We start from the raw sequence: 27,050 nt of genomic DNA on the forward strand, positions 1-27,050 counted from the left end.
CTGTTTCCCATCTCCACAATCCACTTTGGTTTAGATCTTTTAACAAACCGGATATTTCGAAGGCCGACTGTTACTAATCCGGAATTACGTCCTTTTATCTCCATGTCATCTCTATACGAGAAATCATGCAATTTAGACTTTGATTACTTTTTTTCTCTTTTCTATTCTTCTTTTGCTTACGGACTACTCCGTAAGATTTGGGAAAGACTAGACCCTTGGAGATCTTCTCTCTGTTTCTCTTCACTCCGTAATCTCCATATCCCTGAGTCAGCGGAACATTGAAAGTATGGTGGAGACTTTTTTATTTCAAAAATTTCTTCTTTGGCTTCTCTGACTCCACCAAAGGTATTCCGTTCGGGATTGTATCTGTCCAAGACGGGAAATGTCCGAGATGCCGAGTTCCCGCAAGAAAAGTGCCCAACGTGTCCGCGTAAACATTTGGACTTTTAAAGTTGTAAGCAACGTCTCGTATAAAGGACCTTGGAGGTGCGAAAGCGAATACGATGACTAAGAGTAGCGGAATATCATTTTCCGGTTTAGCTTAGGATATTTGAAGTACCATTGTATACAATAGGCAGCCGTTTTTATAGTTTAGTTTCATCGTTCCAGGGGTAACATATTGATTTGACATTCAATGTTCTCTTTTTAACTGCGCCCCAGGGGTTACAAAAAAAAAGGTACAAGGCTGTGCAGTCCGGGGTAAACAAATCCGCTCGGAACCCCGTTTGTTCCGTCTCCGTCTCGGATGTCAAGTTGCCTAAAGCCGGTTAAGTATGTACACAGAATTAACTCTGATACTGGAAACATGTTGATCTGTATAAATCTGTATAAATCTGAATGTAAATCTGGAGTAAATACATAAATATACTTCAATTTTTAATCCATAACCAATACCAATGTCCAACTTGGGCTAACTCCGGTGGAGTCATAATCTAGGAAGAAACACAACCTTAGTTTCAATGTTTTCTTCTTGACTTCACTGTTGCTCTATACTCATACATCAACATTTGAAGCATATATAGGAGAACGTTGGACTTGCCTAAATTCAATCCTCATTGTTGAATCGTCGTGGTTATATAGAATCTCTCCATTTAGCCTAAACACCTTGAGAATCACTCGAATTACCCCGTCCAATTTATCCCGGTGGGTGATTCCGTCCCATTGCGGGGTTCGAACGTCATGTACAACTTCAGACCCTGAGCTCTCCCACATTCCCCCTCTTCCTCCTTTACTATACAGACCACCAAAAAAGTTTACTTGGACCAATTCCTCATCATGTCTGCCCCTGAACAAGCTGCTTTCACCTTCCTCCCTCTCGGTGCCATTATTCAAGAGTTCCGCGTCGGCGGGAAGAATATCGTCCTGGGCTTCCCCACGCAGGAACACTATATTAAGCACAACTCCCCGCATTTCGGTGCCACCATCGGTCGTGTCGCCAACCGCATCAAGGATGGTCTGATTAACAACTTGAACGGTCGGGATTACCAACTGGTCCTGAATAATGGTCCCAATGCCCTCCACGGTGGTGAGAAGGGCTGGGGCAAGCGTATTTTTGATGGCCCCCATACCGTTCACCGCAATGGTCATGATGCCTTGCTCTTCAAGTATCACTGTGCCGATGCTGAGGAGGGTTATCCCGGTACCGTTGAGGTACGCGTCTGGTACACCGCGAGCAAGGAGGATGAGAAGACTGTCTTGACTGCCGAGTACGAGGTTGAATTTGTGGGAGATGAATGCGAGGAGACTGTTGTCAACATCACCAACCACAGGTAAGATGAAATATCCCCTCCCGGGGATCCTCTTTTTTTTTCTTATAAAAACAATGAAAAACAAGGGGATGAAGAACCTCTTCACATCAATTGGGTCAATTTAAAACTAACCATCTTCGGGAAAATATAGCTACTTCAACATTGGTGATGGCGCCACTATCACCGGTACCATCGCCCAGTTGGAAACAAGCGACTATCTTCCCCTCGACTCCACCGGAATCCCAGAAGGTGGAATTGCCAAGTTCCCCCGCGATGTCTCCAAGCCATTCGAGCTCCAAGCGACTGGCCCCCATATCGATGACGTCTTCATCATGGAGACAGACCCCTCCAAGATCCCTCTGGACACCCGCGGTCTGCCCCTTCGCCGACAGGCCCAGTTCAGCAATGCCAACACCGGCATTCACCTCGAAGTCCACAGCACTGAGCCCGCGTTCCAATTCTACACTGGCAAATACGTCAATGTACCCTCCATCGATGGACTCCCCGCCCACACTGAGGGTGCAGGATTCTGTGTGGAACCCAGCCGTTACGTCAACGCCATTAATGAGCCTGCGTGGCGCGATATGGTGTTGCTGAAGAAGGGACAGATCTTCGGATGTAAGAATGTGTACAAGGCTTGGACTGTTTAGAGAGCGATTACTGTTACAGCATTACTTAGTACATACTACATGCATGGGCGCAACCTAGGTTTTTACCTAGAGCTGACCCGAGATTGAGCCGAGTGTGGGGCTATTTCAATTTTCAATTGATCTTGTCTATATGTTAAATATTTATCGAGTACATACTTTGGTTCTAGAAGGCCGAGGTCAATAGTTAACTAAAGTAAAGTGGACCTGTTTTGTCAGCGGCGAGATAAACCTCGGCAGCGATGACATGAACCGTGATCCCGAGCCGACTTGAAGCCGATCCTCGGTTCCTGAATTCGGCTTGCCTTAAACTCCGAACTTTTGTCCGAATCGAATATACTTGGAAACTATAGTACTAAATACATAGAAACTCGGTATATTTGCAATGAAATGCATGATGATGATTCAATCAATATGGGATATGTCTAATTATTTTTTAGGTTATACAAAGTATGTAGTAGTATGTAGTATACTGAATATCATCCCCTTGGTAGACCCTTCTATTAATCCCTCAAACAAAACCACTTGTATCGTACATTTCCTGTTTAGGTAGCAAGGCAAAAGTGGATCCAGCCCAGTATCAGATCCCGATCCATTCTCGTGTCCCTTGAAAAAAACTTCCCCCATTCAAGGTTTATGCAAATCCCTGACCCGCTCGGCGGATATAGTGTAATTCCTTCCAGAAAAATCCGCGCATGGGCAGGTCCTTGCATTCAATCTTGGAAGAATCCGTACTAGTCTCCGTGCTCCCTAGCTAGTAACTACTTCAATTGGATGCGGAGTTCCTTTCGCCAGTATCATCAGTCCTCATCATAATCGACCTCCCAGATCCCAGATCCTGTTTTCAGAGCCCTTGATCCTGCTTTTGACTTTTCCTTCCTTGAACATTAAATTTATCTTGAGACCCTATAGTGCATGTGCATGAGCATGCGCCCCAAGGATAGATTTCGACAGAAACGGAAATTATCCAGAAACCTGGGAACTAGTACAACCTGGGTTGTAGTGCGATGCAGATGCTGAATCCTGCAGATATTTCCGGGTCCGTGCCGTGATCCGAAATCCGTCCGGTCTTGGAACTCCAACCTAAAGTGCCGAGTTGCGGAACATTGAGACGTGTGCCCGTTCAGCTCAGCCCAGTCTGGGCTAGTCCCAGCTCTGTCCCCTAGTGGACAGTGGCCGGTGAGGTGACAGGATCGTCGGAGCGGGAAGAACGGGTAGAACGGCGCTCTGGACGGCTTGCTTGGCTTGGCGTTGGACTTTCTTAGATTTTTCAGCGCTCTTTTCGGATGTACACTGGTTTCTGTATGGGTTCGTCCCTTTTTTTTTTTTTCTTTTTTTCTTTTTTTCTTTTTTACCTCTTTATCGAGTCCGGACGGGTTTTGGGTTGGACGATCTGCGTCCGAGGCCGTGGAGATTGCGGATCTTGCGGATATATCGGGGGGATGTATAGGCAATAGTGTGGTGCACGGATTAATATTGGTTGTAAATGTTCCCCGGGTATGGAGTGCTATTGGGGGCGTGTGTCAAATAGTTCTAGTTCCATTCTTAACGTGGAAGTTGACGGGGTCTGGGGTGATTATTGGTTTTGGATTGATCAATTATTGGTTTGGGTAGGGCTGATTGGGCTGTTTTATCGTTGTTCTATCGATGTTCTATCATTGTTCTGTGGGCTCAGTGGGCAGGACTTCCAAAGTTGATGTACATACTACTAGTATACGGAGTACATAGTAAAGTATTTCCTTGGAAGGTTACATCCGTTCATACTAGGCATTGTATAGTCCTGCTAATGTCGACTAGAATCCTCTAGATCGGTTTCATTGCACAATAGCTTCGGAATCTTGAATCCATTATGTGCACAACATGTGCGTGCTGTCGAGTTCAAGATACTCAATACGGAATGTCGCGTCTGTATTAATTTTATGCAAACATATGACGCGCGTGTCATATATGGTAGTATGTAGTATACATATGCATAGTATGTACGGAGTACAATGCATTCTTGGCCATCGCATGACAACTCAAGATCCATAGAACTCTTCACATAAGAGCTTACCATATAATTAAACCAAATAAAGAAAATAAGACCAACTATATAAGAATATAGTAAGAAAGGCCTTCAAAAACCACTTATCAACTCCGAGCATCCCACGTGATTCTCCGAATCACCCCGACCCCCGCGGGGATTAAACCAAGCATCACCCAAATCCCGTAGATCTCCCCCACCTTCCATTCCAGCTCTTGAAAACAAAAATCAACACAATGGCCTCAACATACGGTGACGTGCGCCATTTGCTCCCGGGCAACTACAAGCGCCTGATTGCCAACTGGCTCGAGGAGGACTGTCCCAGCCTGGACTATGGCGGCTTCGTCGTCGGCGAGTCAGAGGGCGAGGCACGCCTATTGGGCAAGAGCCAGGTAAGCAACAAAAGCCCATGCCAACACCACACATCCTTTGAAATTGGAATTGGTAAACTAATATTGCTGTTTTCTGTCTCTATAGGGTATCATTGCAGGCGCTCCGTTCGTCGACGAGGTCTTCACACAACTTGGATGCACGTACGTGACCTCATACATCCCCTCATTCTAGCTATATTTATTTCCACTACCCCACCACCCCCACGATACGATACCAACCAACCCTGGCTTGGTTCCCGTCTGCTGCTACCTAACTTGGACCCAATCTAACTGGACCCGGAAACAAACAGCATCGAATGGCACATCAAAGAAGGCGAAACCCTCTCCTTAAATCCCATCCACCACTGCGCCACCGTCCGCGGACCCGTCCGCAAGATCCTCCTCGGCGAGCGCGTAGCCCTTAACATCCTCGCCCGCTGCTCCGGCATAGCTACAAAGAGCGCCTCCATGCTCGCCGCTCTCCGCGCCCAGGGCTGGCAGGGCACACTTGCCGGAACCCGGAAGACCACGCCTGGCTTCCGTGTCGTGGAGAAGTACGGCATCTTGATTGGTGGGGCTGATCCCCATCGTCATGATCTAAGCCATATGACTATGCTCAAGGATAATCATGTCTGGGCTTGCGCTAATAACCGCGCTGCGGCGGATGGGGGAGTCGCGGACCCCAAGGATATTGTGTCGATTGCGGCGGCTATTCCCAGGGCTGTGCAGGCTGCTAAGGCGGCGGGTGGCTTTGCGACTAAGGTTGAGGTGGAGTGTCGGAGTGTTGAGGAGGCAAATGCGGCGATTGGCGCGGGGGCTGATGTGGTTATGTTGGATAACTTTAGTGCCGAGGGAGTGAGGGAGGCGGCGAGGGTTTTGAAAGAGGGGTGGAAGGGGAAGAGGGCGTTTTTGATTGAGGTTAGTGGAGGATTGACGGAGGAGAATGCTGGTGCTTATACCTGTCCCGATGTGGATATCTTGTCCACCAGCTCGATTCATCAGGGTACGGGGATTGTTGATTTCTCGCTCAAGGTCTCATTGCGGTAGAGGTTGGTGATCTTCTTTTCTTTATTATGTCTTTTATTTATTCCCAGGAAGTATATGAATCTATCACAAAAATGTATTATGGAATAAGGTACAATAGAAGAAGAAGAAAAAAACAAAGAAATTTAAACAAGAACCCAAAAGAAAAAAAAAAAAAAAGAGAAGAAACAAAACCACCCAGAATACCACTGGTGTTCAACGCCTTCATGATCATCATGGATCCTCTTGATCATCACATATGGCGTACAAGTTTGAAGTCAACAAGGCTTGGAAAAGTTTCCGAATCGCAAAACAAAAAAGAGGACAAGAGGAAGGGTATATAGTACAACAAAAGATAAAACTGTATCATAATCTTCCATCTTAAACCTCGATATCTAAGATGATACCTTCCCCTTCACTGGAGCTGGGGTTCTCGTCCGAGACGGGGGCTCGATTGCGTCCAGCTTCAATGGCCCCAGAAGGTTTTCGGGTACGCTCACGCTGAAGCTGATCACGGAGCTTCTGGTTCTCGTTATCGCGCTCTTCCAGTCGCTTTCGTGCACCATTACGGTCAAGGAGACGACCTTCCCTCTCTGCCTTAAGCCGCTTCTCCAACTCGTGCAATCGATGTTTCCACTTGTCGTCTCCACCCTCCCAGTTGTTCTGTTGTCCACTGCGTGTCCGAGACAATATTGCCCCTGAGCTGTTGGCGTTGACCAATGTGGTACCCGAGGTCGAGTGTGTTGGTTGTGGCAGACCGGAGACACTGCGGGCGAGACTTCGCTCTGAGCGTGGGTTTTCACTGTTACCCGATGTGGAACTGTGACGGGTCAACTGTCGCTCCGCATCTGCAGTAGATCCGAGCGATGGAGACCGTGGCCCAGATGCCATTACTGCTGCCGCTGCCGAGGAGGCTGCCCCATGCCCCCGCGTGTTGGATTGAAGTAGGTTGATCTCAGCCTTCAATAGCCGGTTCTCCCCTCGCAACTTGGACAATTCTGACGACGAGCTCGAGTGCGACTGGTTTCCCCCAGCACGCATGTTCTTAACAGCCTCCTCAACACGATCGAGTCGCCGGACACGCTGAGCAAAGGAATGCTCAAGATGCTGGTACTGCTTGTTAAGATCAAATTCCACGGCTCTGATGCGGCCCTTGAACTGAGAAACCACGCCCTCAACCGTTTTAATAGCAAGTAACAGATTGCGACTAAAACCGGGCCAGAACAAAATATTGCCAATCACTTCCTGGCTAGGAAGGTTGCCGTTAATGAGACTGTTCGAATGCGCCCAGTCTGGACCACAGATTGACGAGAGTCGTTTCCAAATAGCCAGAAACATTGTGTTGCGCTCGTTAAGTTGGTCCTTGAACTGTTGCTCAAGCGACGTGAACCGCTTGCGATCTTGATTGCGAGCATTTTCCAGTTCTGTAATTCGAGAGTTACTTTGAGTGATAGTCCGAGAGGCCTGCTGGTGAGACTTCAGTGCCTGCTCGAAAGACTGCTTATCAGCTCGACGAGCCTGACGCTCACGCTCCAGGACTTCAGAGAGTTTGCGGGACTCAAGGCCATGACTTTCTAGAAGAGCATCGCGATTCCGAAGTAGCGACTCCTTCTCATCTAGTTGAGATCGGACACTTTCCAGGTCAAGCGCGGTGGACTCTAGCTCCTTTTGAAGCTTCATGATATTGGAAATCATGCTTGAACGGCTGCCGTTAAGATCTCCAAGGGTTTCTCGAAGGTTGTTTTCAAGATCCATAAGTCGCTCCCGCCAGGTCGAAGTCTCAATCTCCTGGGTCAAAAGACTCTTCTTCAATCGTCGCACTTCTTCCTTGGCTGCTGAAGCTTCACGGTTCAGCTCATTCATGATTCGCTGAACTTCTTGCTTCTCCTTGCTTCCAACCACCTCGCGCTGGTGTCGTTCATCCGCAAGTCGCTGTTCCAGCTCTCTTGTCTTTTCTTTCTCACTGACCAGGCTCATGTGGTACGTCTTCAGCTCCGACTCAAGGTCCCCGATGCGAATCTTGTCACCATCTTGCTCTTCTCGGAGGAATGCGATTTCGTTCTGGCTGGACTCAATTTGTACAGTCAGCCTCTGTACCTTGGTGTTGGCTTCAAATAGGTTCTTCTCCATTGAGTCCATCTCGCCATGGGTTTCTTCAAGCTCGTGTTGAACAGTCTTATACCGCTCTAGGTTATTCTGCGCATCTTCTTCGAGTCGAATGATGCCCTCACTGGCCGAGCGCATCTCTGCCTGCAGGACCCTGAGGCTTTCATCCTGATTCCTCAAGTCTTCACCCATGCGCTGACATTCAATAATCTTCTGGTCAAGCTCCTCGCCAAGGGCATCCAGCTCCTCTTGGGCTTCGGCCCGGAGATCTTGGAAGGCAGCATCGCGCTCATCAGCCATTTGAAGAGCCTGATCTCGCTCTTGAAGAGATTGATCTCGCTCTTGTTGCAAATTCGACATTTCCTCTTCAGCTTGGTCCACATCAGCCTGGTAGGCTTTATCGAGAGCTTCCAATTCCCTGACATATTCGTCCAACTGCCCCCGTAGGGCCTGGTTCTCCAGTTTGAGAGTTGACACATGATCACGGAGCTGCCCGTTCCGAGCGTCGAGCTCCTCCCGATCCATATCACTGCGAGATACACCACCGTCGCTAGGTTCAGAGCCTGGCCTTCCTTGTGCCCGAGATACTGACCGATCAAATATACTGTCACCAGCCACAGAACGGCCAGCATGGCGAACATGACCAAGCTTCAATTCTTCAATTTCTTGATAAAGCCGTTCTTTTTCCCGGTTGCGTGATGTAAGCATAGAAGTTTGAGCGCTGACCTCCTTCCTTAGTTCGGCATTTTCTTGCTTCAAGAGTTCAAGCTCCACCATAAGTGTGTTATTGGAGGTGCTCATTGCCGCAGCAGTGGCACGATTTCCATCTCTTTCCGACGCTGAATTGTACGAAACAGTCGAGTAGCCTCTATCTCGCGAGGGTAATTTGGAACCACCGCCTTGCGATGTGAAAAGCTCACTTCGAAGACGAATAGACTCGTCACGGAGTCGCCGATTTTCTTCCTCAGCCTGCTCACGAGCTGCTGCCTCTGCATCAAGCATATCTTTCCACATGTCCTGAACAAAGAAGATTTTTTATTTAGTGCTGGAACTTGAACAGCAACAGAATGACTTGTACTTACCCTCTCCTCTCTCGCGCCTGTTTCGGAAGCACCAGTGCGGTTTTCGGTCAACGCTTTAACTATCTCAGCAAGGCGTCGTTTTTCACTCTCCCTGCCAATGCTTTCTGATCTCAGCCGCTCAACTTCAAGCTCATAAGTTTCCATTCGTTCACGCAAGTAGGAGATTTCGGTTTCATTTGCGGATTCCCGATCGCCTCCTTCATCTGAGGCCTCGGGATCGTGATTGAGCATAGATTCCTTGTCCGATTGCTGATCTTTGAGCTGCTTTTCCAGCTCACGAATCTTGCGCTTCAGCCCTTGGCTTTCTTTCTGGATTTTGAGCTTATCAGACTTAAGTTCGACATTCTCTGATATCATTTCCTTGATTCCTTCTTCCGACCGTTTGTTTAGCGCTTCGTTGAGAAAGTGGATGCGCATCTTGAGATCGAAGTTTTCCTTCGAAAGACGATCGATCGTGCTGCTTTGCTCTTTCAAAGTCATGTTACGACCAAGGCCACTTCGTCCAAGCGCTGGAGTTGAAGTACCAGCGCGCTTCTCGGGAGATGGTCCCATGTTTCCATAGTCTTCTCGAAACCGTTGAGCAAAAGTGGTAGGAACTTGAATTCCTTTGACACGCTCCGCAATAGCCGTATCTGTTGGGAACGGTCTATCTTGAGGCTTGGCCTTGGGCGTTGCCGGTGCTGATGCGTCGTCGAATCCAGCTTGGTGCCGCGGGGACTGTGGTGAACTTTCCTCTTGCAAAGTCTGCAGACCTCCATCAATCTGCCCAGCAATGGGCCGTCTTTCTAGAGAATTTTCTTCGCTATAACCTGAGACCCCCGATGCCATACTTCCTAGGCTGGTTGTTCGAGTCATGTGCCCGCGCGATCCTGGGTGCAGACCACCCCAATTGTCGGATGCTGCTCCTCCGGATTGGAGAGCATAGTCTGCTCCCAGCGTCGCATCACTGTTCGTTGCGTCCGTGTTGGTCGTGTTGTTGCTTGCGACAGAGGAGTGTGAAAGACGATTGGCAGATTGACGGCTAGTCAGATACTTAGGTCGACTCCCACTGCGGCGACTGCCACCAGCACTGAAGCTTTGGTCACTAAACAGCCTTGATTGGGTAGGAGACAGACTGCGAGAGGACCTTCGCAGCTTGGAGGGCGTAAGTTGTGATTCATCTGCTTGGGAGATTCGCGATCTGAAAGGTCGCTCTTCCGGGGAAAATATTCGGCTGTGGTCCGCGGTGTCATCGGACAGTGTGGATTGATTGCGGCGCAGGTTTCGAAACATGGCGGCAGCCGAAGGAGATGAAGTCAGCGAGTCTAATGTACTCTCGTTGCCGACAAGATATTCCCCATGGGTAGCTGTCGTGGGTTCAGCCTCCTCATTGTCTTTTGTCTCATCAAATTCTTCTTGGTAGTGGCCATAATCTGGATTCTTATCCCAGGGGGGAATGAAAGAGAATTGCGACGATTCGGTCTGTTGGGTCATGTCGGGATCGTAACCACCACCATCGATGCCCACCAGGTAAGTGTCGTCCGCGCCGGCTCTCGTACCGGTCGCAGCGATGTCAATGGTCGAAGGTTCGGGCAGAAAACTCGATTCCATGTCCATCAGCTTCTGGCGCATTTCACGTTCCTCGATGAGGGTCTGGTTGTTCCCTCGCTCATGGTCGCCATTTTCGCTCAAGGGGAGCAAGCTGCTGTCGTCGCAATCGGCCAGTGGAGGAAGAACACTGATGTCTTCAAGTTCCGATGTGGCGGTCGTGGTTTCGTTTTCGGGCGCTTCTGTGCCTGTCTCGGTGGTATACGTAGCAATGGCTGGTGTCTCTTGCGGGTCGTGGTTCTCGCTGTGTGTTGTTGAATCGTCGACGGTAGTTGGGGGGTCTACCCCCCGCGCGTCCTCGGCCATGAGGAAATCTGAACTCTCTAAATCGGCATCTAGGGGTGAAAGGTCTTCTGGGGTATGGAATGCGCCAGATTCATAAGAGGGGATGCGCACCGAGGGCGGGCCTTGGGTGACGATCGGAGTTGTAGCTGGGGCTCTGGTCGACATGGTGACCGACAGTCTGGGCGTTGTTTTGAGTCTCCACCAAGCTGTGCCTTTACCCACTTGAGCACTCCCTTGGCAAATCAACCGTAATACAGTATTAAAACATTGTGGGAGAGGTGTCAATTTAAAAAGCGAGATTATAATTCAGTCAATATAGAGATAAAATCATAAATTAATGGAATAAAAAAAAGGAAAGAAGAAAAGAAGAAAAGAGGAAGATTGAAAGTTGGTTGTGAGACAAGCGCGACTCAGCTCAATAAACAATGGGAAACAATGGACAGGTTATTGCCACGCAAATAATGTTACTAGATTCATCTATTGCCACTCAGTGTGCAGACTGTACATGTATAATTTGATACATCTACATCTACATCTACATACTTATAACAAGACAAAATCACATCGGCATCATTTAGAATTGAAGTTTCAACAAAAAAGTAACTAACTAATCATGGTATCCATAGCGTCGGTCGCTTCGTTGTCCCAAGCATTAAAATCAAGATACATAACCCAACCCAAGTCCAAGGAAAAAGAATATACCAAAGCAACAAAGGCGACAAAGAATTGATATAAAGAGCTGTACAAAAATAAAAGGGGGAAAGAAGAAGAGGGTAGTTCATCGCCATGTTGCTTTTGAGAATATATGGTGCATATGCCGAATTCCCTCAGCCTGGAGGGTATTTACATCGGTTCGCGTCAGAGTCGAGGGGTTCATAAGAATGGGAGATAAAGATGAAGAAAAGAAACAGAAGAGAAGAAAAAAAAAAGAGTCCAGAGTAAAAAAACAACAACAACAGCATGATAGGATGCAGGCAACTCAGTTCGAGGGTGTGACCTCTATAGCTGGTTCCACGGCTTCCGTCTCAGCAGATTCAGCATAGTAGTTGTTGGAAGAAGCATGGATATTCTCTTTCTGTTTGATGGCATTGAAAAGAGAATCAATGTAGGTTCGGAATTTGACAATCTCACGTAGCAGATATGATGATTTCCGTTCCCAGTTGGCCATCGCCTTTGCGGAGTTGGGGTGTCTGGGGGAGAAGGCCAGGTGCATGGCCGGACGCAACTCATTGTGTCTCTGGAGATCGTCTTCAACATTCTTCACATATGCCTGGAGCGCCTTCAGCTGCTCTTCTTCGGTGAAATTCGAAGCCACCATGCTCTGTTGAGGAGGACTCCAGTCGCTGATGTTGACACGGTCCGCAGGTAGCCTGGGCCGCACACCTTGGTGATCGATTGAGCTGCGGATCGAACTTTGAATGCTGGCGCGATGAGCCCCCGAAGATGGAGGTGGAGATCGATCTTCAACGGTATTAACCAATGCGCTGTTAATGACAGCGTCGCTCCAGCCATATTCGATGTTACTAATACCTCCCACCAGAGGCTGCTTCGAAAGACGGGCACTCCAGTAATTGGCCGTAGAGACGAATTCACGCACAATTTCAGGTGTGCCAGCTTGGAAGAGATGGACTGCTCCCGTGGGCAAGCTTAAAGCCCAGACATGAGGGCGGGACTTCGAATAGCCAGGAGAAGGAAGGGCGCTCGCAATGGTCTGCCGGAGCATAAACTTCCAAAGTTCTTCGGCATTCTCCGTCCAGTTACCACCACCGACCACCACGCCGCCACGCTGCTTCGCCTTCTGCCGCATGGACTTGGTTGTGTTGCTGAATGAGAAAAGTCGCATCCAGCCCTGCTGAATAACCGCAAAACAATCTCCCCAGTTTCGATCTTTGGCACGCTTGTCCACAGCATCTAGGTGATGTTTATGTTTAACACTGCCTTCCTTGGCCCATGGGGCACCAGCCAAAGCCAAAGTCTCATCTTCGAGGAGAGGAGTGGTTCGCTCTGACTCTTCATAGCTGTAGACCGAGGTGGCAGAATCTTCACGAATAATGGCTTGGCTCAGAGCGTTGGCGAAACCAATAGACTGCTGATATTCACCCCGAGGGTATTCCGAGCCAAAAGAATCCACCGAAGGAGAGGTGAATTTGCCAAGCGAATACTTGCTCCACGTGCTCGATGTAGTTGGGCTCCATACGGAGGATTGGTCGTCCAGACTGGTTCGACTGGAGCCCATCATAGACGGCGGATATAACCTGCCAGCTCGAGACCGTGGCTTAGAGGACCACCTCGCTGCTGCATGACGAGAATCGGCGGACCGGCCACGTGGGAATATGTCCGAGCCACTTTTGCTGATTGTGCTGGGACTTCGACGAAGTGTGCTTGTGGAGGGGCCCAAAAAGTTGTTCGAAGACATGCGAGACACCTCTCGACTTGGCTGGGCACCGTGGAGTGGAAGTTTTTCCTTTTGGATAGAGGTATAAAAATCTTTCAAAACTGCCTCCACTTGTTGCTCCCAAGCTCTCACAGTACCCATAAATGGAGTATTTACTAATGGACCTGCTTCGTTGGGGTTTCGGCCCGAACTATCACCATCCAAAGAGCTACGGGCAACATCAGGTGGAAAGGTTGCGGAACGAGCAGATGACGGTGCTGAGTGTGCCATGTCTGCGCCCGAGGTCTTGGAGCGGTTTGTCGGGCGTAGTGTTTCAAATCCTTCCGGAGCTGCATCCATGGCAACTCGATGAATTGTGGGCATGGTATTTCGCACAAACTGGGCTTTGGTCATCTTTTGCTCGATGTCGGCCAAGTGCAGATCGGTGTTCAGCAGAAGGATGGAATAGCAGATAGTATGAACCACGTCTATTAATGTCGTTAGTCTCAAAAAAAAATCACCATATGAAATCTAGTATTTTTTTTCAATCGAACACTTACCAGTAGCTTTGAAGCCATGACTCGGGTTGCAATCACACCACCGGCTCGAGAAAGCATCCAACACTCGATCCACTTGTTGGGTTTCTCCTTTAAGTATCAACCGCTGACAGAGACTGCGGAGTGCAGCCAGGATATTGAGATTTGACCAGTTAAAGAGTCGCATATAAGCCTCCCGAATTGTGGCTCGATCGGGATCTCCAAGCCAAGCAGCGGCAGGTTCGTTCCCCACCACTTGATCTTGGCTATCAAAGAGCTTCTGAGCCTGTTCCCGATCCGTTGATGTTGGTCCATCCTCGATAGCGTCACCAGGTCCATCCATCTTACCGAGACTATCGTCGTCTGCTTTTAATTCTTCGGATTCAATCACTGGTGTCGTAGAGGCAGTTTGGTAGTGTGAAGCTTCAGAGACGGCAGGAGACTCCGGAACATTGCAGTCGGACGGGGGTTCTAGTTTGTGGGGTCCTGTTAAGCTATCATGAGACGCATCATAAGTGGTTGTAGCCTTGGTCGTTGTCACTTTAATGCTACGTGAGAAATCCTCAACGACCGGTGAGAGTGTGCTAGTCGCTGCAATAACCGGCCCCTTCTCCTGCAAGGGGGGATCGGGATCGGCAAATGCAGTAGACTCAATCCCTTCACCTACTGCAAATTGATCATCGGTGCCGCAGGTTTCTACTAGCGGCGAACGACTTTGGCCGCGAGAAGAGTTTGGAGGCTGAAGAGTGTTGTGACTCCTAGGGCCACCCCCAGGAGCAGAAACACTCTCCCTGGGCCTCTGTGATTGCAAGTCAACCGGGCGTTTGCCCTTGATATCTTGCTTTCCGGGTACTTCGTCAAGATATTGATTCATAACCTCTCGCAGGCTGCTCACGGGGCTGGGCTCTGGCTTCATCGAATCCAAGGTATGAGGGGCCAAGTCTTGAGGCAGAACGATAGGTGGCGGGACATGATCAGCGATGGACTTCTTCCGCCTGCGAAAGAACGAAGACTTCTTGTTCACCACCTGGTGGGGCACTTGGCGAGTTGGCGTTGGCGTTGGCGGTACTGGGATCTTGGGTGGCTGCATCCTTGCTCCTTTCAAATTGACCGTCGTCCCAGTAGAGTCCTTGCTTTCGTTCTCCTGGAGATAAGGAACATCACTGGCAACCGACCCTGGAGAATCTGCTAGGGTTGGTGGAGCGTTCCTAGATGAACCAAAGACACGCCGGAAGAATCCCGGGCGTTCCTTCGCGTTCCCCGGGATGCTGTTGTTGGTGGTAATGGTGGTGGTAGTGGAAACAGCCGCTGGTTCCGGGGGAGGGAAAGCGGGCTTGTTGTAGGATATTGTTGGACTGGGTGCAGGAGGATCCAATGCTGCCGGAAACACCGGGGGAGGATCGAGACCTGTATCACCCGAAACGTCGAATTCGTTTTCCCGTACTTTGAGGGTGCCTGTGCCAATGTTTTCCGGACGGGCCTTGCGGACCTGCGGGGCCTGGGCGGATTTGACGCTGTTACGTCGGGATGCCACTGGTGTCCGTGATGCGGGGCCAGTCGGAGTCCTGTAATCGTGGAGTTTGCGTGGCCCAGCTGGTACACTTGGAGTTGGTGCTGCATCATCATCATACATGAGTGAATCCTGGACGTCGGCATAGGGGGTGTATTTCTTGGGACCGCAATCGAAGCTGGCCGAGCGTCGATCTATGCTTTCCGAATCCGCTCGTCCGTTGGAAATCCCATACGTATAATCCGCTGTCGACGAGCTGCCCTTGCTACCCTTGCGAGAATCGTTTACTCTCGGCATGGTTCCTCCTGTGCCACTCCGAGAGCCCATGGCATCTCGGCTGCGGGTGCTATCCATTCTCCTAGGGGCGGAGTGGTAATTAGAGCTGCTATTGCTTCGGCGACCCTTGGCGGTGATTGTGGCGTAACGACTGCTCCCATCATCATAGCCGAAATCTGCATCAGATGACATGGAGGAAGAGAAAGTATGACCTCGAAACCGGCCGTGGGGGTCGGTGTCAAAGGCCGAATTGAACAGTCGGTAGTCATCCATAAACGAAGAATCAGGGGCCGCAAATTGGTCCAGCGATAGGAGCATATTGTCTACAATGGAGGTGCGGGCGGCATGTTTGGGAGAGAGCGATAGGTCATGGGGGTCACGCTCATCGGTGGACTCGCTGACCCGCGGCGCATTCTCCATTGCATCTGGGAAGGCATCTCGGATGGAGGGCCGGGCCGGGTGCTTTTGTTTGGGACGATACTTTGCGGTCTGAGAGGGAGGGGTGCGTGGAGGGGAAGTAGTTGCGTAGACATCTCGTTGCTGGGACATTGTCACGGCTGGCGACTTTTGGAGGATCAGTTGGAATTGCACAGATTTATAGATTCATTTGAATTACTTTTAGGGTTTCAGCGACCCCTCAGGGATCTTTGGGAAACTGCCGTGGATCCCCAAAAAGGAAAGGGAATTCTTGTTGCAAGAGCTGCCACGTACCAGCAATGCCCAATGTTCTAGTCTTTCAGTAGCTTTCGTGGCCCAAATGGAGTCCCGACACGAGAGACTTTTGCGGAGCTCGAACCGGGTCGCGGGAAGCGAATTGAAGCAGGTGGGATTTCAGACAGTCATGGCATGTCCAAGTAAGGGGGTTAAAAGGCAGCGGCTGCGTGCAGGACAAATACAAAAAGTCAAAGGCCAAAAGGAAAGAATAAAAAGGTTGGTAATGGGCCTGAGGAAGGGCAAGAAAGAAGCCGGGGGCGGGACGAACTCCTGAGAAATTGAAACGGGGGGGAGAGTTTGGCAGTATGTACTAAGTGGACCAGGCACAACCAAACGTGAACCGTGCGGAGGAATGTGTAAAAAAAAAAAAGAATAAAAGAATAAAAAATTAGAATAAAATAATATAAAAATAAAAATAAAAAGTACATAGATTCAAATGATAGATTGAATCGACATTGTAATTTTAAAAGCCAAAGCCAAGGGAGATGTAATATATATACAATTTCCATTCGAGTTCTAATGTGGTTGAAACAGGGGTATTAAACTACTATGTATCTAGTACATACCTAATTGTAAAGTACAGATGAAACAGGAACACCACAAGTACCGTCTTACACTATGGAGTTTCACTACATTAAACAAGTACTAGTCAAGTATCACATTCCCTTCAGGGGTTGATAAGTTGACCCTCTTCACATATCCTTGGAAATTCAAAATCTCTATACAAAACTGTCCAAAAAGACGGTGAACATATTCTAACTTGATTTATTTCCAGTTCTTCATCTGACACGTCTTTCCTCTTTTTTTTTTTGGGCCCTTTCCCTCTTCTCTTAGCTGGGTCCGCCATGTCATGGTGGATCCTTTTTTTTTCCCCATCTCCAAAGTGGAGATCTTTGGTACTCAACGCCAATAATCTCCGAACATTTGGTGTGGTAGATGTACTCTGCAGGCAATTGCAGATTCTTATGCAGATTCTAAGTGGCAATGTGATACAGAAGTAAGTCTCGGACCTCGGGAGAGTTAGTCGGATGTTAAATAGAGGAAGGTCAGGAACTCTATATTGCGCAAGTCGATACATAACATTTGAAGATTTTGTATTTTGCCTGGGCCACGGTTCAATCAGTGATAAGCCTTGGATTTTACACCTTAAGACATGTACCAACCTTGAAAGTCAACACTTGGTATATTCACATATTCTTGTAGGCTTAAATGTTGGAAAGTAACATTTGAACTGACACGACCTACACTTGGTATTGGTCCCCCCTACACATGTGCAGATGATATAGATCAAAGAGAGAGAGAGAGAGAGAGAGAGAGAGAGAGAGAGAGAAAAGCATAAGATGCATATCCCATCATGACCCTTAGATATAGACTGGTATCATTCTATACGAGAGAGATCGAGTTGCCACAAGGCATCCAATGATGAAACATCACGTTTAATCAATGAATGTCAGTGGCGCTGGGGAAGTATTTTCAGGCAACCTGATCTCTTTGAGGTTTTTGTTAACATACATATAGATTGTAAGTAAATTATACCTAGCTTTGGCGATACTAAGTAATAAAGTACTAGTACATACAGTAGTTGTGGGCTTGACTCCGTTCCTGAAAACCTGAAGTATGGGGCACCCGTCCACGTGACGATGACATAACGTCTCCGACACGTCGTCTCATACTCACTCGGATCGCAAGTCGAGTCTCCAATGATCCCCGGCTCTTGACCAGAACGGGCCTTCGACCATGAACCCGCACATCTCCGTTCCCCGCCAACATGCTGGTCCAGCCACGTTTGGCTCTACGCCCCGCCGGGGCTCAAGCGTGCGCATGCCACGCTTCTTCAAGAGGTAAGAGGGGGGGGTGGAAGACAAGACCACGAACATGGAGAATAACCCGGAGTTCTTTACAGATTGTTTAAATTCCCCCAGATGGATTTTGAAATGGCGATATGGGAAATGACCTCTCTGTTGATTGCACCCAAAAAAGTCTTCAAATCCATCTACTACCATGTAAGTTGTTGAATGATCATCCCCGGACTGTTGCTGGCATGAAGCATGAAGCTAACCCGCATTTACAGAAACGTGAGTCCTGTCATCTGTCATCGCTCAAGCTCCAAATACAAAATACACACCTATATCACCTCATCTACTCAATCCTCACCTTCGGTATTGAGTACTGACTCTTCAATAGAAACCAAAAACACCTGGCATCGACCGGATCCATCTTTCACCTACCTCCTCTCCTTCTTCCTCCTTCTCACGGCCTTTGCATGGGGTCTGGCCTACACCCACTCCTTCGGTGCTATCGTGAAACTCTCCATCCTCTTTGTCTTCTTCCACTTCATCGGATCATCTCTCTTGGTCTCGACAATTGGCTATTTCGTCATTGGCCGATTGTTCGGGCCTAATGGGGCAGCCGCATCCCTCGCCGGCCTTCGTGGCTCGCGTAGCCGCCGACGAGGTGCCGCGCAAGGTCTCTTTGTACAGCCCGGGGAGAAGGACCAATTGGAGTTTGGATACTGCTTTGATGTAAGGTTTTCGTCTCTCGTCAAACGGACCAGTGTTCTTTCAATAATCTAACTCTGAATACTTGCGCTATAGGTCTCGAATCGTGCCTTCTTTCCCTTGTACCTCCACCTCTATGTGGTGCAATTCCTGCTCCTCCCACTGCTCACTCGCAGCCCGAGCAACTTTCTAGCCACCTTCTTGGGAAACACCCTCTACCTCTCCGCTCTCATCTACTATACTTATATCACCTTCCTGGGCTACAATGCTCTACCCTTCTTGCATAACACAGAGCTCCTTCTCATTCCCATCCTGGTCTTCGCTATCCTATGGCTGGTAAGTCTGATTGCTGGTTGGGGCGTTGTTATGCAAGGCCGCAGTGTTGTGGGGTTATTCTGGGGTGTGTAAGGCATGAAAACAATACCCTGCATTCTGCTCCGTGATCATAATTTTGGTCACCCTCTCTAGGGTTGTCTACCCAACGCCCTGTGTATGAACTCTCATTTCCTTTCTTTATTTCATTTTACCTTCTGATGTTTCTTGGCTATGTATGCATCGAAAGATTAATTCCTGTGGTTATCTGTTTTGGGAGGCGTGCCGGTGTACATTGCGCTCTTCTTTTTTTTGTTTCATATATCGGAAGCATTGCCATAGCTTCTCTACGGTGTTTTGATAGAACCCACAAAATATTAGGCTCTTTTCTTCAATCCATTGGGGATTCCATTGCAAAGTTTGTATCAAATGGTCATAAGTTCTTGAGAAAATCCCCTCCCATAAAAGCTGTTTGGAAACAAGTTTACTTCCTTCCACCCTTCTTTGATGGCTTACCACCCAAAGCGGCAGCCCTCAACTTTTCCTCGCGCGCTTGGATAGCCGCCTCCCGCTCCTTGGCCTGCTCATCTTTCTCCTCTTGCTCAGCCTCCTTACGAGCACGCTCAGCCTCACGCTTTTCCCGAATGATGGCCAATCGAGCCAGGTCACTCCGTGCCTCGTCCGTCTTGCCCTCGGCGTGAAGCTTCAAGTAGCGCTCCCGGGCCTGTTGCGCCTGGAGAGCCTCACGCTCTCGTCGGGAAAGCTGAGAGGCATCCTTAACAACCTTCTTGGGCTTGGGGGCATCCTCATCGACCTCTTCCTTCACCAGTTGTTTCCGTGACTGGGCAGTGTGGTTGGGGTTCGCGGGGAGCGCTTCGTCTTCCGAGGCATCTGAGTCTGAAGGGGGAAGATCTCCCACCTGGGCGGCAGTCTTGTTGCGCTTGGCGAGCGCAGCCAGCTTCTTGGCTTTGGCTTGGTTGCGGCGTTCCTCACGGGTCAATTCGGCGGTGTTGGCTGGGGTGCTGGTGCTGGGTCCGGTGCCTTCGTCGGAACTCTCTTCGGAGCTCTCTTCAGAGGATGACTCCTCATCTCCGGAGGATGGGACTTGTTCACCGGGTTCCTGGTGGTTTATTTATTTCAGCTATGAAGTCACTTGGGCACTCCTTCCCGAGTATGGTGGGGGTTGGTGGGGGGGGGGGAGAGAAGGAAAGAGAAAAATCAAACATACGCGCCAAAGACCAAGGGCATTGCCGTCCTTATCGAGAGGCTGGAGATCGCGGCTGAAGTGTTTGCCTCCTGTTTGAAATGTGTGAGCTTTTCAAATGCTTTGGGTTTTGGTTGAAATGATTGGGCATGCGACCATACCTCCTCGCGAGGGCTTGAACTTTCCACCACGAGCACCACGGGGCGCCATTTTGCAGAACTAAAGATTGGTGTGATATGAGGAAGGGCGAATGGTAAATGGTGGTAGTCAACAGGACTGGACTTGGAGTTGAGCAAATATCTGTATTGCGCGAGTTAGTGGATTCGTAAGAGTCATTGTGCTGAGACCAATTTCGAGACGAAAGTGACAAAAGTGAAAGAGGAAAGAAGACGTTTTGACAAAGAATATACATGATAAACTTACCAAGGTAATGATTTGAATTTAGAGGGGGTAGAGAAGTGTAGGTAAAAAACACCTGGAGATGAATGAAGGACAAAATTCACGAACGAGTAATGGCGGGCGCATTAATCACATGTGGGGGGTTTTGTTGGTCCATTCAAATCATTCCGATCTTCGATTATGTTATGTTCAACTCAATACCTCGACCACGATTTTCTTTGTGCGAGTTTTTCATTTTTTATCTTGAATTTATATGTGGGAGATGTATTATTTACAAATCTCCCATGCAAGGGACAATATTATTGTGTACACCTGAACCCAGAGATCATTCATTAATATTGTCTTTATACACGGGTGATGCCCGCGCCCACTTTGCACACTCGAGCCCCAATCAGCGTCAAAGTGCCTGCAATAATGGCACTTCCCATGAACATCTGGGCGTACAGATATTGCCCATCATCACTAGATACAAGGACTCCGGCAATAGGTGACCCGATCAAAGCAGCAACCGCCACCACGCTAAGCACCATGCCCATACGCACTCCGATTTTCTTCAGATCGGTGGTAAGCGTGCTCAAGGTAGCAGGGAATAATGACTGAATACCAGCTGCACTCAATCCATAGAAGGCAGCAAAGACCCATAGGCCTTCAAGGTCCTTGACGGCGGCCCAGCAGTATGCCACCAGAGCAGTGGAAAAACTGAACGGGATCAACAAGTTTAATGGACCGGTGAACTGATCAGCCATGAAGTTGGGAATCAAGCGTCCGACCAAGCCAACTCCGTTCATGACCATCAACAGGTAGATGGATGTCGTCTCTGAGGCTCCGATGATGTCGGTGCTGAAACTACCGATGTAGAAAAAGGCAACATAGAGCCCCCAGAAGTTCAAGAACATGCCCACCGCAAATAGCAGGTATGGGAGCTCCTTGAATGCCGCCCACTCAACAATTGGCCCGCTGGTACGTGGAGGAAGCCGCTGCTTAAACAATAACACACAGGGCATCAATGTCACCAACGTGATCAGGCCCAGGACACGCATAGTCCACCCATATCCGATCTGTGGTAGCAAGCGTAACACCACGGCCGGGAACACCAGTCCACCGGTGGCCGAGCCGGACGCCGTGAGACCAATGGCAATCCCCCGTCGTTTATCAAAGTAGGTTGAGATCAGAGCTAGGGTTGGACAGAACATGAGGCCGCACCCTATACCCTGTCCGAGTCCCTGCGCCAGAAACAGCTGCCAGTACTCCGTGCAGAGTGAGGTCATGAAGATACAGAACACTTCCAACGTGGCCCCGACGGCCAATGTGAATCGAAAGTAGCCTGCGTCTGTGGCTCGGCCGGAGAAAGTTCCGATAAAGAACAGCAGGAAGATCTGGATGCTACCCACCCAGGAGATGTCGGATGGGGATCGGCCCAATGAGGTTGTATAGTACGTTTGGAATACACCAAAGCTGTTGATGTAGCCCCATGTGTTAAAGATGATCATATGGCCCAGGGCAACCTGCAGCCAGGCCTGGAAACCCCCGTCTGGCGGCGGGCCAAGATCTTTCCCGGATTCGCGAGTGCGCACGACTGATAGTGTGCGTGCTACTGCGCTCGAGTTGGTGGGGACCTGTGTCAGACCATTGTGGTTATATTCTTCGTCGATAGTTGATTCTTCATCTGAGCTCTGCGGACGGGGTGATTGGTTGCGTTCGACGGCGTTTGGATCATGATCTTTCTCGTTGGCCATACTCGGTGATCAATGGCCCGGAAAAGGCTATGTATATGTGTGTGTTCAAATTGTTGGACGTTCAAGTTGGTTTTAAGTATTTTGATTGTCTTGACATGTCGCTCTGTGCATTTGAAGCAAGCATCGAGCTAGACATGAAAAGCTGGGGAAATTTAAGAAACATTTGACTCATGCCTTGTAGACCCATTAAAAAAATTCCCGCCATACAAATTTCAATGGAAAACGGGGTTCGTGCCGATCACGGTTATTCGGTTATTCGCACAGAATACCGAGTTACTCTTATCCGGACATGTTTCTCCAATTTTTTGTTATGTATATAAGTATTTATACATGCCAATTGGCACTTGGAGACATGTATGATTCATATACTTCAGCGGAAATCGGACTTATGTATGTACTGTATCACGCCATTTCCCCATGGGGTTCGACGTCCTCCCCACAAACCCTGGGGAAGAAAGATGGATCCATTGTCGCAGGAATGACACCTGGTTTGCGGTGAACATTTGGATCCTGAATGCAAAGCTGAGCGACTATCGTCACGTTGAACTGACGATGAGGTACAAACACCAAGAACCTTGGAAGTAGCTCGACAACACTCACTTCCCCTCTTCTAGCACATGTGGGGAAAGAGTCCCTATGGCCGGATGATACATCTATAGCTGCTTCTCTTATTTCAAACCTAGACAAGTGTAGGAATTCTGTTGTCTTGGGCTTCGACTTCATGTACACTCAGAAATGTTGTTCGGGGAAGAAATAAGAGAAAAAAACTCCGCCCAATTCCACTGAGCAAATCGCTATCTAACATATTGACAATTCGAGGCTCATGCATCTATGGCAAGCATTACAAAAAAAAAAAAGATAAATAATAAATAAAAAGCGAACAAAAAAAATTAAACAAAAGGCCACGTACCGTTCATGACATACATAAAAAAAGCGCCACACCCCCAGCAGCAGATCAAAAAGTGTGGGGTGAAGAAAGGAAATTGAAAAGAGAGGGCCTCTTTTTTAAGTCAGCTAATCAGAATGGGTTCGTGTACGATGAATGTGAAATAAAGTCATGAGTAAAATGCATGATCTGGTTGCCCAGGTCACCTGGGTATGGCATCCAGTGCATCCAGAGAGCCCTTCCCCTCCCCCAGAATGGAAGATAGTAGGACTACCCAGTTTATAGGGTCTCTCGGGGCCTTTCAATGGTCCTGATTGGAACTGTGATTAAGCATTTGAATAGTGTTGATCACATCAGCCGGTTCCAGCAAGTGCCAGCTAGCGTCCGTTTGCTTCGAGCTAGCACCCACCGTCACTGAATAGACGTGGTCTTGCGGCAGGTCAAACTTCTGGAGCGCACGGAACATATCTGAAAAGACAGATCATTAGCAAAGTTGATTCGATATGGGCCACATGTGCAGGGTTATCATATCGATCCTACATACCTTCATCCGTAAAATCGTCTCCTAAGCACAAGATGAACTCGGGCGCTTGGCCAGGCCCCGTGCCATATTCATTCACCAATCGCGTGGCGATGAAACCTTTGTTGACAAACGTGGGCCGAACTTCAAGGTTTGCTTTGCCTGCCATGACCTCCACATCCCACTTCTTGGCTACGGTGTCTTCCAATGCCTTCCGGCACTCCTGGGCTTGGAATTTGCCGTACTCCGGGTCAGACCGACGGTAATGCCAGGTCAGTGCCACTCGTTTTCGCTCAATGAATGATCCCCCGGTCCGTTCGGTATAATGCTGGAAGACATCAAAGACATCTTTTTGCCATTCTTTGATGTCGGGCTTATCAGCCAGGTTCTTCCAGTCGTCGGAGCCCGGCTGACGGATGAAGCAGCCATGCTCGGCACTAAGTCCTAGCTCGGGGATATGACCCATCCATTCATCCAAGAAAGCCTGGTCTCGGCCGCTAATAATCCAAACAGCATTACGAGGGTCGGCGGACAACGTTTTGAGGGTACGTAGGACACGGTCGGATGGAATGGCCGCTTGCGGATCCTTCACAATGGGTGTCAGCGTGCCATCGTAGTCGAACATGAAAAGGCGTTTCCGTGCTTTGCGATATTGCTTGACTACTTTCGCACGGTCCAAGGCTGGTGTAGCAACGGATTGATCAAACGACGAGAGGTTTGTGAGCAACCGGTGAAGGAACTGGCGCGACCAGGCGCTCACTGTGTTGGTAAGAACATGCTTGTAGAGCTTCAGGTGTTGCTCTCTCCGCTGAGGTGCGGGCATCTTGAGAGCTTGATCAATGGCACCCGCAACACCCACCAAGTCCCACGGGTTGATGTGGATTGCGCTAGGAAGGGTACCTGCAGTACCAGAAAATTCAGAGAGAATGAGGGGGCTGTGGTTTGTTTGCTGGCAGACGATATACTCCAAACTGGTGGTGTTCATGCCGTCTCGTACCGTGGTAATGAGCCCGACGTCGGCCACGCGCAATAGAGCAAAGTATTCGTGGGGTGATAGGTACTGTGGATAGTATTGCACGGGTGAGAAGCTCAGTGAGCCAAAGCGACCATTGATCGTAGATACCAGATTGGAAATCTGACCGGCAATCTTGTTCTCTGGATCCTCTTTCTCTTCTTCCATACTGGTTGGGCTGGTTACCTGAATGAGGACAACCTTTTCTCGCCATTCAGGGTACCGCTCCAGGAATAGCTCAAATGCCTGAAGCTTTTGTGCCACACCCCGCACGCTGTCCAGCCGGTCTCGGCCAACGATGATTTTGCGCCCAGCATACAGTTTGCGAATACCTGCCACTGCCTTCTCAATCTCCGGGGCACCAAAGGCAGCCTTTTGGATTGCACGGGCATCGATTCCGATGGGGAATACATCCACTGCGACATGAGCTCCGTATGCATCCACACCGGCCGAGTTGGAATCAAAGCCCAAAACACGTGTGCAGCAGGAAGAGAAGTGTCGGGAGTATGAGAATGTCTGGAAACCGATCATGTTTGCACCAAGAACACCAGTCAAAATCTCCTTGCGCTTAGCCAAGCATCTCACAAACTCACTACTTGGGAAAGGAGAATGAAGAAAGAATCCTATGTAGATGTCGGGGATCCGCTGTCGAAGCAGACTGGGTAGAAGAAACAGATGATAGTCATGAACCCACACGACATCACCCTCTTTATAATCTTGCACGATACGGTCGGCGAATAACTGGTTCAGTCGGACATAATCAGCCCACCACCGTCGCTCCGAGCGTCCATCCGTCGGACCATGCTGCTTGTAGTGTAGGAGAGGGTAGAGCTCTCTCTCGGCATATCGTCGCCATCGTCCTTGATCCTTGAGAACAATAGTGTCTTCTGGCTCCTCTGATGCGTCAGATAACCAGACTGGCAATATCCGGCCGTGTCGCCCCGAGGCTAGTTGACTATCCAGTCTCTCTCGGTCTTGTCGTCCGACACTAATTCCATCGACTAAAGGGTGCGATGGAGGCTTCTGGGTTGCATTTACGGGGATCGGTGCCGCGGCTTTGTTAATAGGGACGGGGGTTGGATTCTTTGACCCAGGCGGCAACTTGTTGGCGGGGATGGGTTGCAAGGGAACCTTGGCATCTATAATGGGTTCAACCTCTCCAGTCCATCCCACCAAAGTATGTGACCAGGGGGTCTCATCCGAGGCAAGGTGGGCGAATGAATCAAACAAGGCCGAAGAACCAGAGCGGGACTTGATGGACTGGTTTCTCCCGCGGGCAATGGATCAGTTGGCCATTCTCTTCAAGTCAGGTGTACAAGGAATCGATAACATACCCAGTCGGCGTCTGCTTGAAATTGAAGCTTGTATGGAATACAGAAGGCTGCACTTATCAATCGACCACTCAGCTTTAATTCAGGATGTTGGGTCCTGGGGTCCACCTCCGATAAGATGGGAGATGATTCTCCTACTAAGCTTAGGCGTCGTAATAAGTCTTGTCCCGACGGCGATTTCCCCTGCAACTCCTTTGAGATGGAGGATAGATCTGATGGATCCAATCCCTCGGTTTTAGTTCCGGGAATATTGGCAAAGTATGATGGTCCATCGCTATCCAGTTGATTCTTTTTGTCGGTATCTAAGCTCGGGGTGGCATTGGTAGCATCGATATAGGCCGCTTGCTTTAAGGCCGTTAGCCCCGGTCCCACGAGTACCGGGTCCGGCTGACCGTCGGGCACCTGCGTGGGGGAGCTCTCTGAATCAGACATCAGGTAGATATATCGAGTTATGGAGGTAAGTTGTAGACGAGTGAGGCTGGCAATTTGGCTGCAAACTGTTAGTCTGCAATTGTCACATGCAACCTCTCTTATCCTTTTCGGTGTCAGGGAACTCTGACGTTGGCGGAATGGAAGGCGTCAGGTTGGTTCAACCGAGGGTTGGATTACCTCTTAGAGCACCAGGCGCAAGATGAAGATGAGGAACTACTGGCATACAACCATATGAGTAATTCCTTTCTTTTTTTCTTTTCTTTCTTTCCTCTTGCTTCTTCTCTTTCTTGTTTCCCAATAGTACAATCCACCGAATGGGGGGGAAGAGGGGAAAGTACTTGTAGATAAAGTTGGAGGGGCAAGCGGTGTGAGAATAAAGCCACCGGCCGAATCAGGCACAGTGGAGTTGCTCCCGGTTTGGCCAGAACGTACTGTACA

General features: G+C 49.1%; 8 protein-coding genes across 8 annotated transcripts; 3 read left to right on the forward strand and 5 right to left on the reverse strand.

Annotated features, from left to right (window-relative positions):
- Window positions 1-1,275: 1,275 nt before the first annotated feature.
- On the forward strand, window positions 1,276-2,398 carry N7466_006214 (Glycoside hydrolase-type carbohydrate-binding subgroup; the record flags this gene model as incomplete). Its single annotated transcript, XM_057165611.1, has 2 exons — window positions 1,276-1,769; window positions 1,900-2,398. 2 exons carry the CDS (start codon window positions 1,276-1,278, stop codon window positions 2,396-2,398), a joined length of 993 nt encoding a protein of 330 aa, XP_057021210.1.
- A 2,256-nt stretch (window positions 2,399-4,654) lies between these two features.
- N7466_006215 (nicotinate-nucleotide diphosphorylase (carboxylating)) lies at window positions 4,655-5,836 on the forward strand (the record flags this gene model as incomplete). Its single annotated transcript, XM_057165612.1, has 3 exons — window positions 4,655-4,810; window positions 4,896-4,951; window positions 5,101-5,836. 3 exons carry the CDS (start codon window positions 4,655-4,657, stop codon window positions 5,834-5,836), a joined length of 948 nt encoding a protein of 315 aa, XP_057021211.1.
- A 357-nt stretch (window positions 5,837-6,193) lies between these two features.
- N7466_006216 (putative anucleate primary sterigmata (ApsB)) lies at window positions 6,194-11,037 on the reverse strand (the record flags this gene model as incomplete). Its single annotated transcript, XM_057165613.1, has 2 exons — window positions 6,194-8,935; window positions 9,001-11,037. 2 exons carry the CDS (start codon window positions 11,035-11,037, stop codon window positions 6,194-6,196), a joined length of 4,779 nt encoding a protein of 1,592 aa, XP_057021212.1.
- Window positions 11,038-11,851: 814 nt separating this feature from the next.
- On the reverse strand, window positions 11,852-16,117 carry N7466_006217 (Sec7 domain protein; the record flags this gene model as incomplete). Its single annotated transcript, XM_057165614.1, has 2 exons — window positions 11,852-13,734; window positions 13,807-16,117. The coding sequence occupies 2 exons, from the start codon at window positions 16,115-16,117 to the stop codon at window positions 11,852-11,854; spliced, it is 4,194 nt and encodes a 1,397-aa protein (XP_057021213.1).
- Window positions 16,118-18,019: 1,902 nt separating this feature from the next.
- N7466_006218 (unc-50 family protein) lies at window positions 18,020-19,188 on the forward strand (the record flags this gene model as incomplete). The annotated part of the gene is made up of 3 exons (XM_057165615.1): window positions 18,020-18,123; window positions 18,354-18,804; window positions 18,877-19,188. 3 exons carry the CDS (start codon window positions 18,020-18,022, stop codon window positions 19,186-19,188), a joined length of 867 nt encoding a protein of 288 aa, XP_057021214.1.
- A 388-nt stretch (window positions 19,189-19,576) lies between these two features.
- N7466_006219 (PDGFA associated 1 family protein) lies at window positions 19,577-20,506 on the reverse strand (the record flags this gene model as incomplete). The annotated part of the gene is made up of 3 exons (XM_057165616.1): window positions 19,577-20,212; window positions 20,321-20,388; window positions 20,458-20,506. 3 exons carry the CDS (start codon window positions 20,504-20,506, stop codon window positions 19,577-19,579), a joined length of 753 nt encoding a protein of 250 aa, XP_057021215.1.
- Window positions 20,507-21,039: 533 nt separating this feature from the next.
- On the reverse strand, window positions 21,040-22,431 carry N7466_006220 (putative MFS monocarboxylate transporter; the record flags this gene model as incomplete). Its single annotated transcript, XM_057165617.1, has 1 exon — window positions 21,040-22,431. One exon carries the CDS (start codon window positions 22,429-22,431, stop codon window positions 21,040-21,042), a length of 1,392 nt encoding a protein of 463 aa, XP_057021216.1.
- A 1,187-nt stretch (window positions 22,432-23,618) lies between these two features.
- On the reverse strand, window positions 23,619-26,612 carry orlA (putative alpha,alpha-trehalose-phosphate synthase subunit Tps2; the record flags this gene model as incomplete). Its single annotated transcript, XM_057165618.1, has 3 exons — window positions 23,619-23,785; window positions 23,862-26,109; window positions 26,184-26,612. The coding sequence occupies 3 exons, from the start codon at window positions 26,610-26,612 to the stop codon at window positions 23,619-23,621; spliced, it is 2,844 nt and encodes a 947-aa protein (XP_057021217.1).
- Between the last annotated feature and the right edge of the window lie 438 nt (window positions 26,613-27,050).

This window comes from Penicillium verhagenii, assembly GCF_028828195.1.
Source record: "Penicillium verhagenii strain IBT 33310 chromosome Unknown utg000006l_segment0_segment0, whole genome shotgun sequence".
Lineage (NCBI taxonomy): Eukaryota > Fungi > Ascomycota > Eurotiomycetes > Eurotiales > Aspergillaceae > Penicillium > Penicillium verhagenii.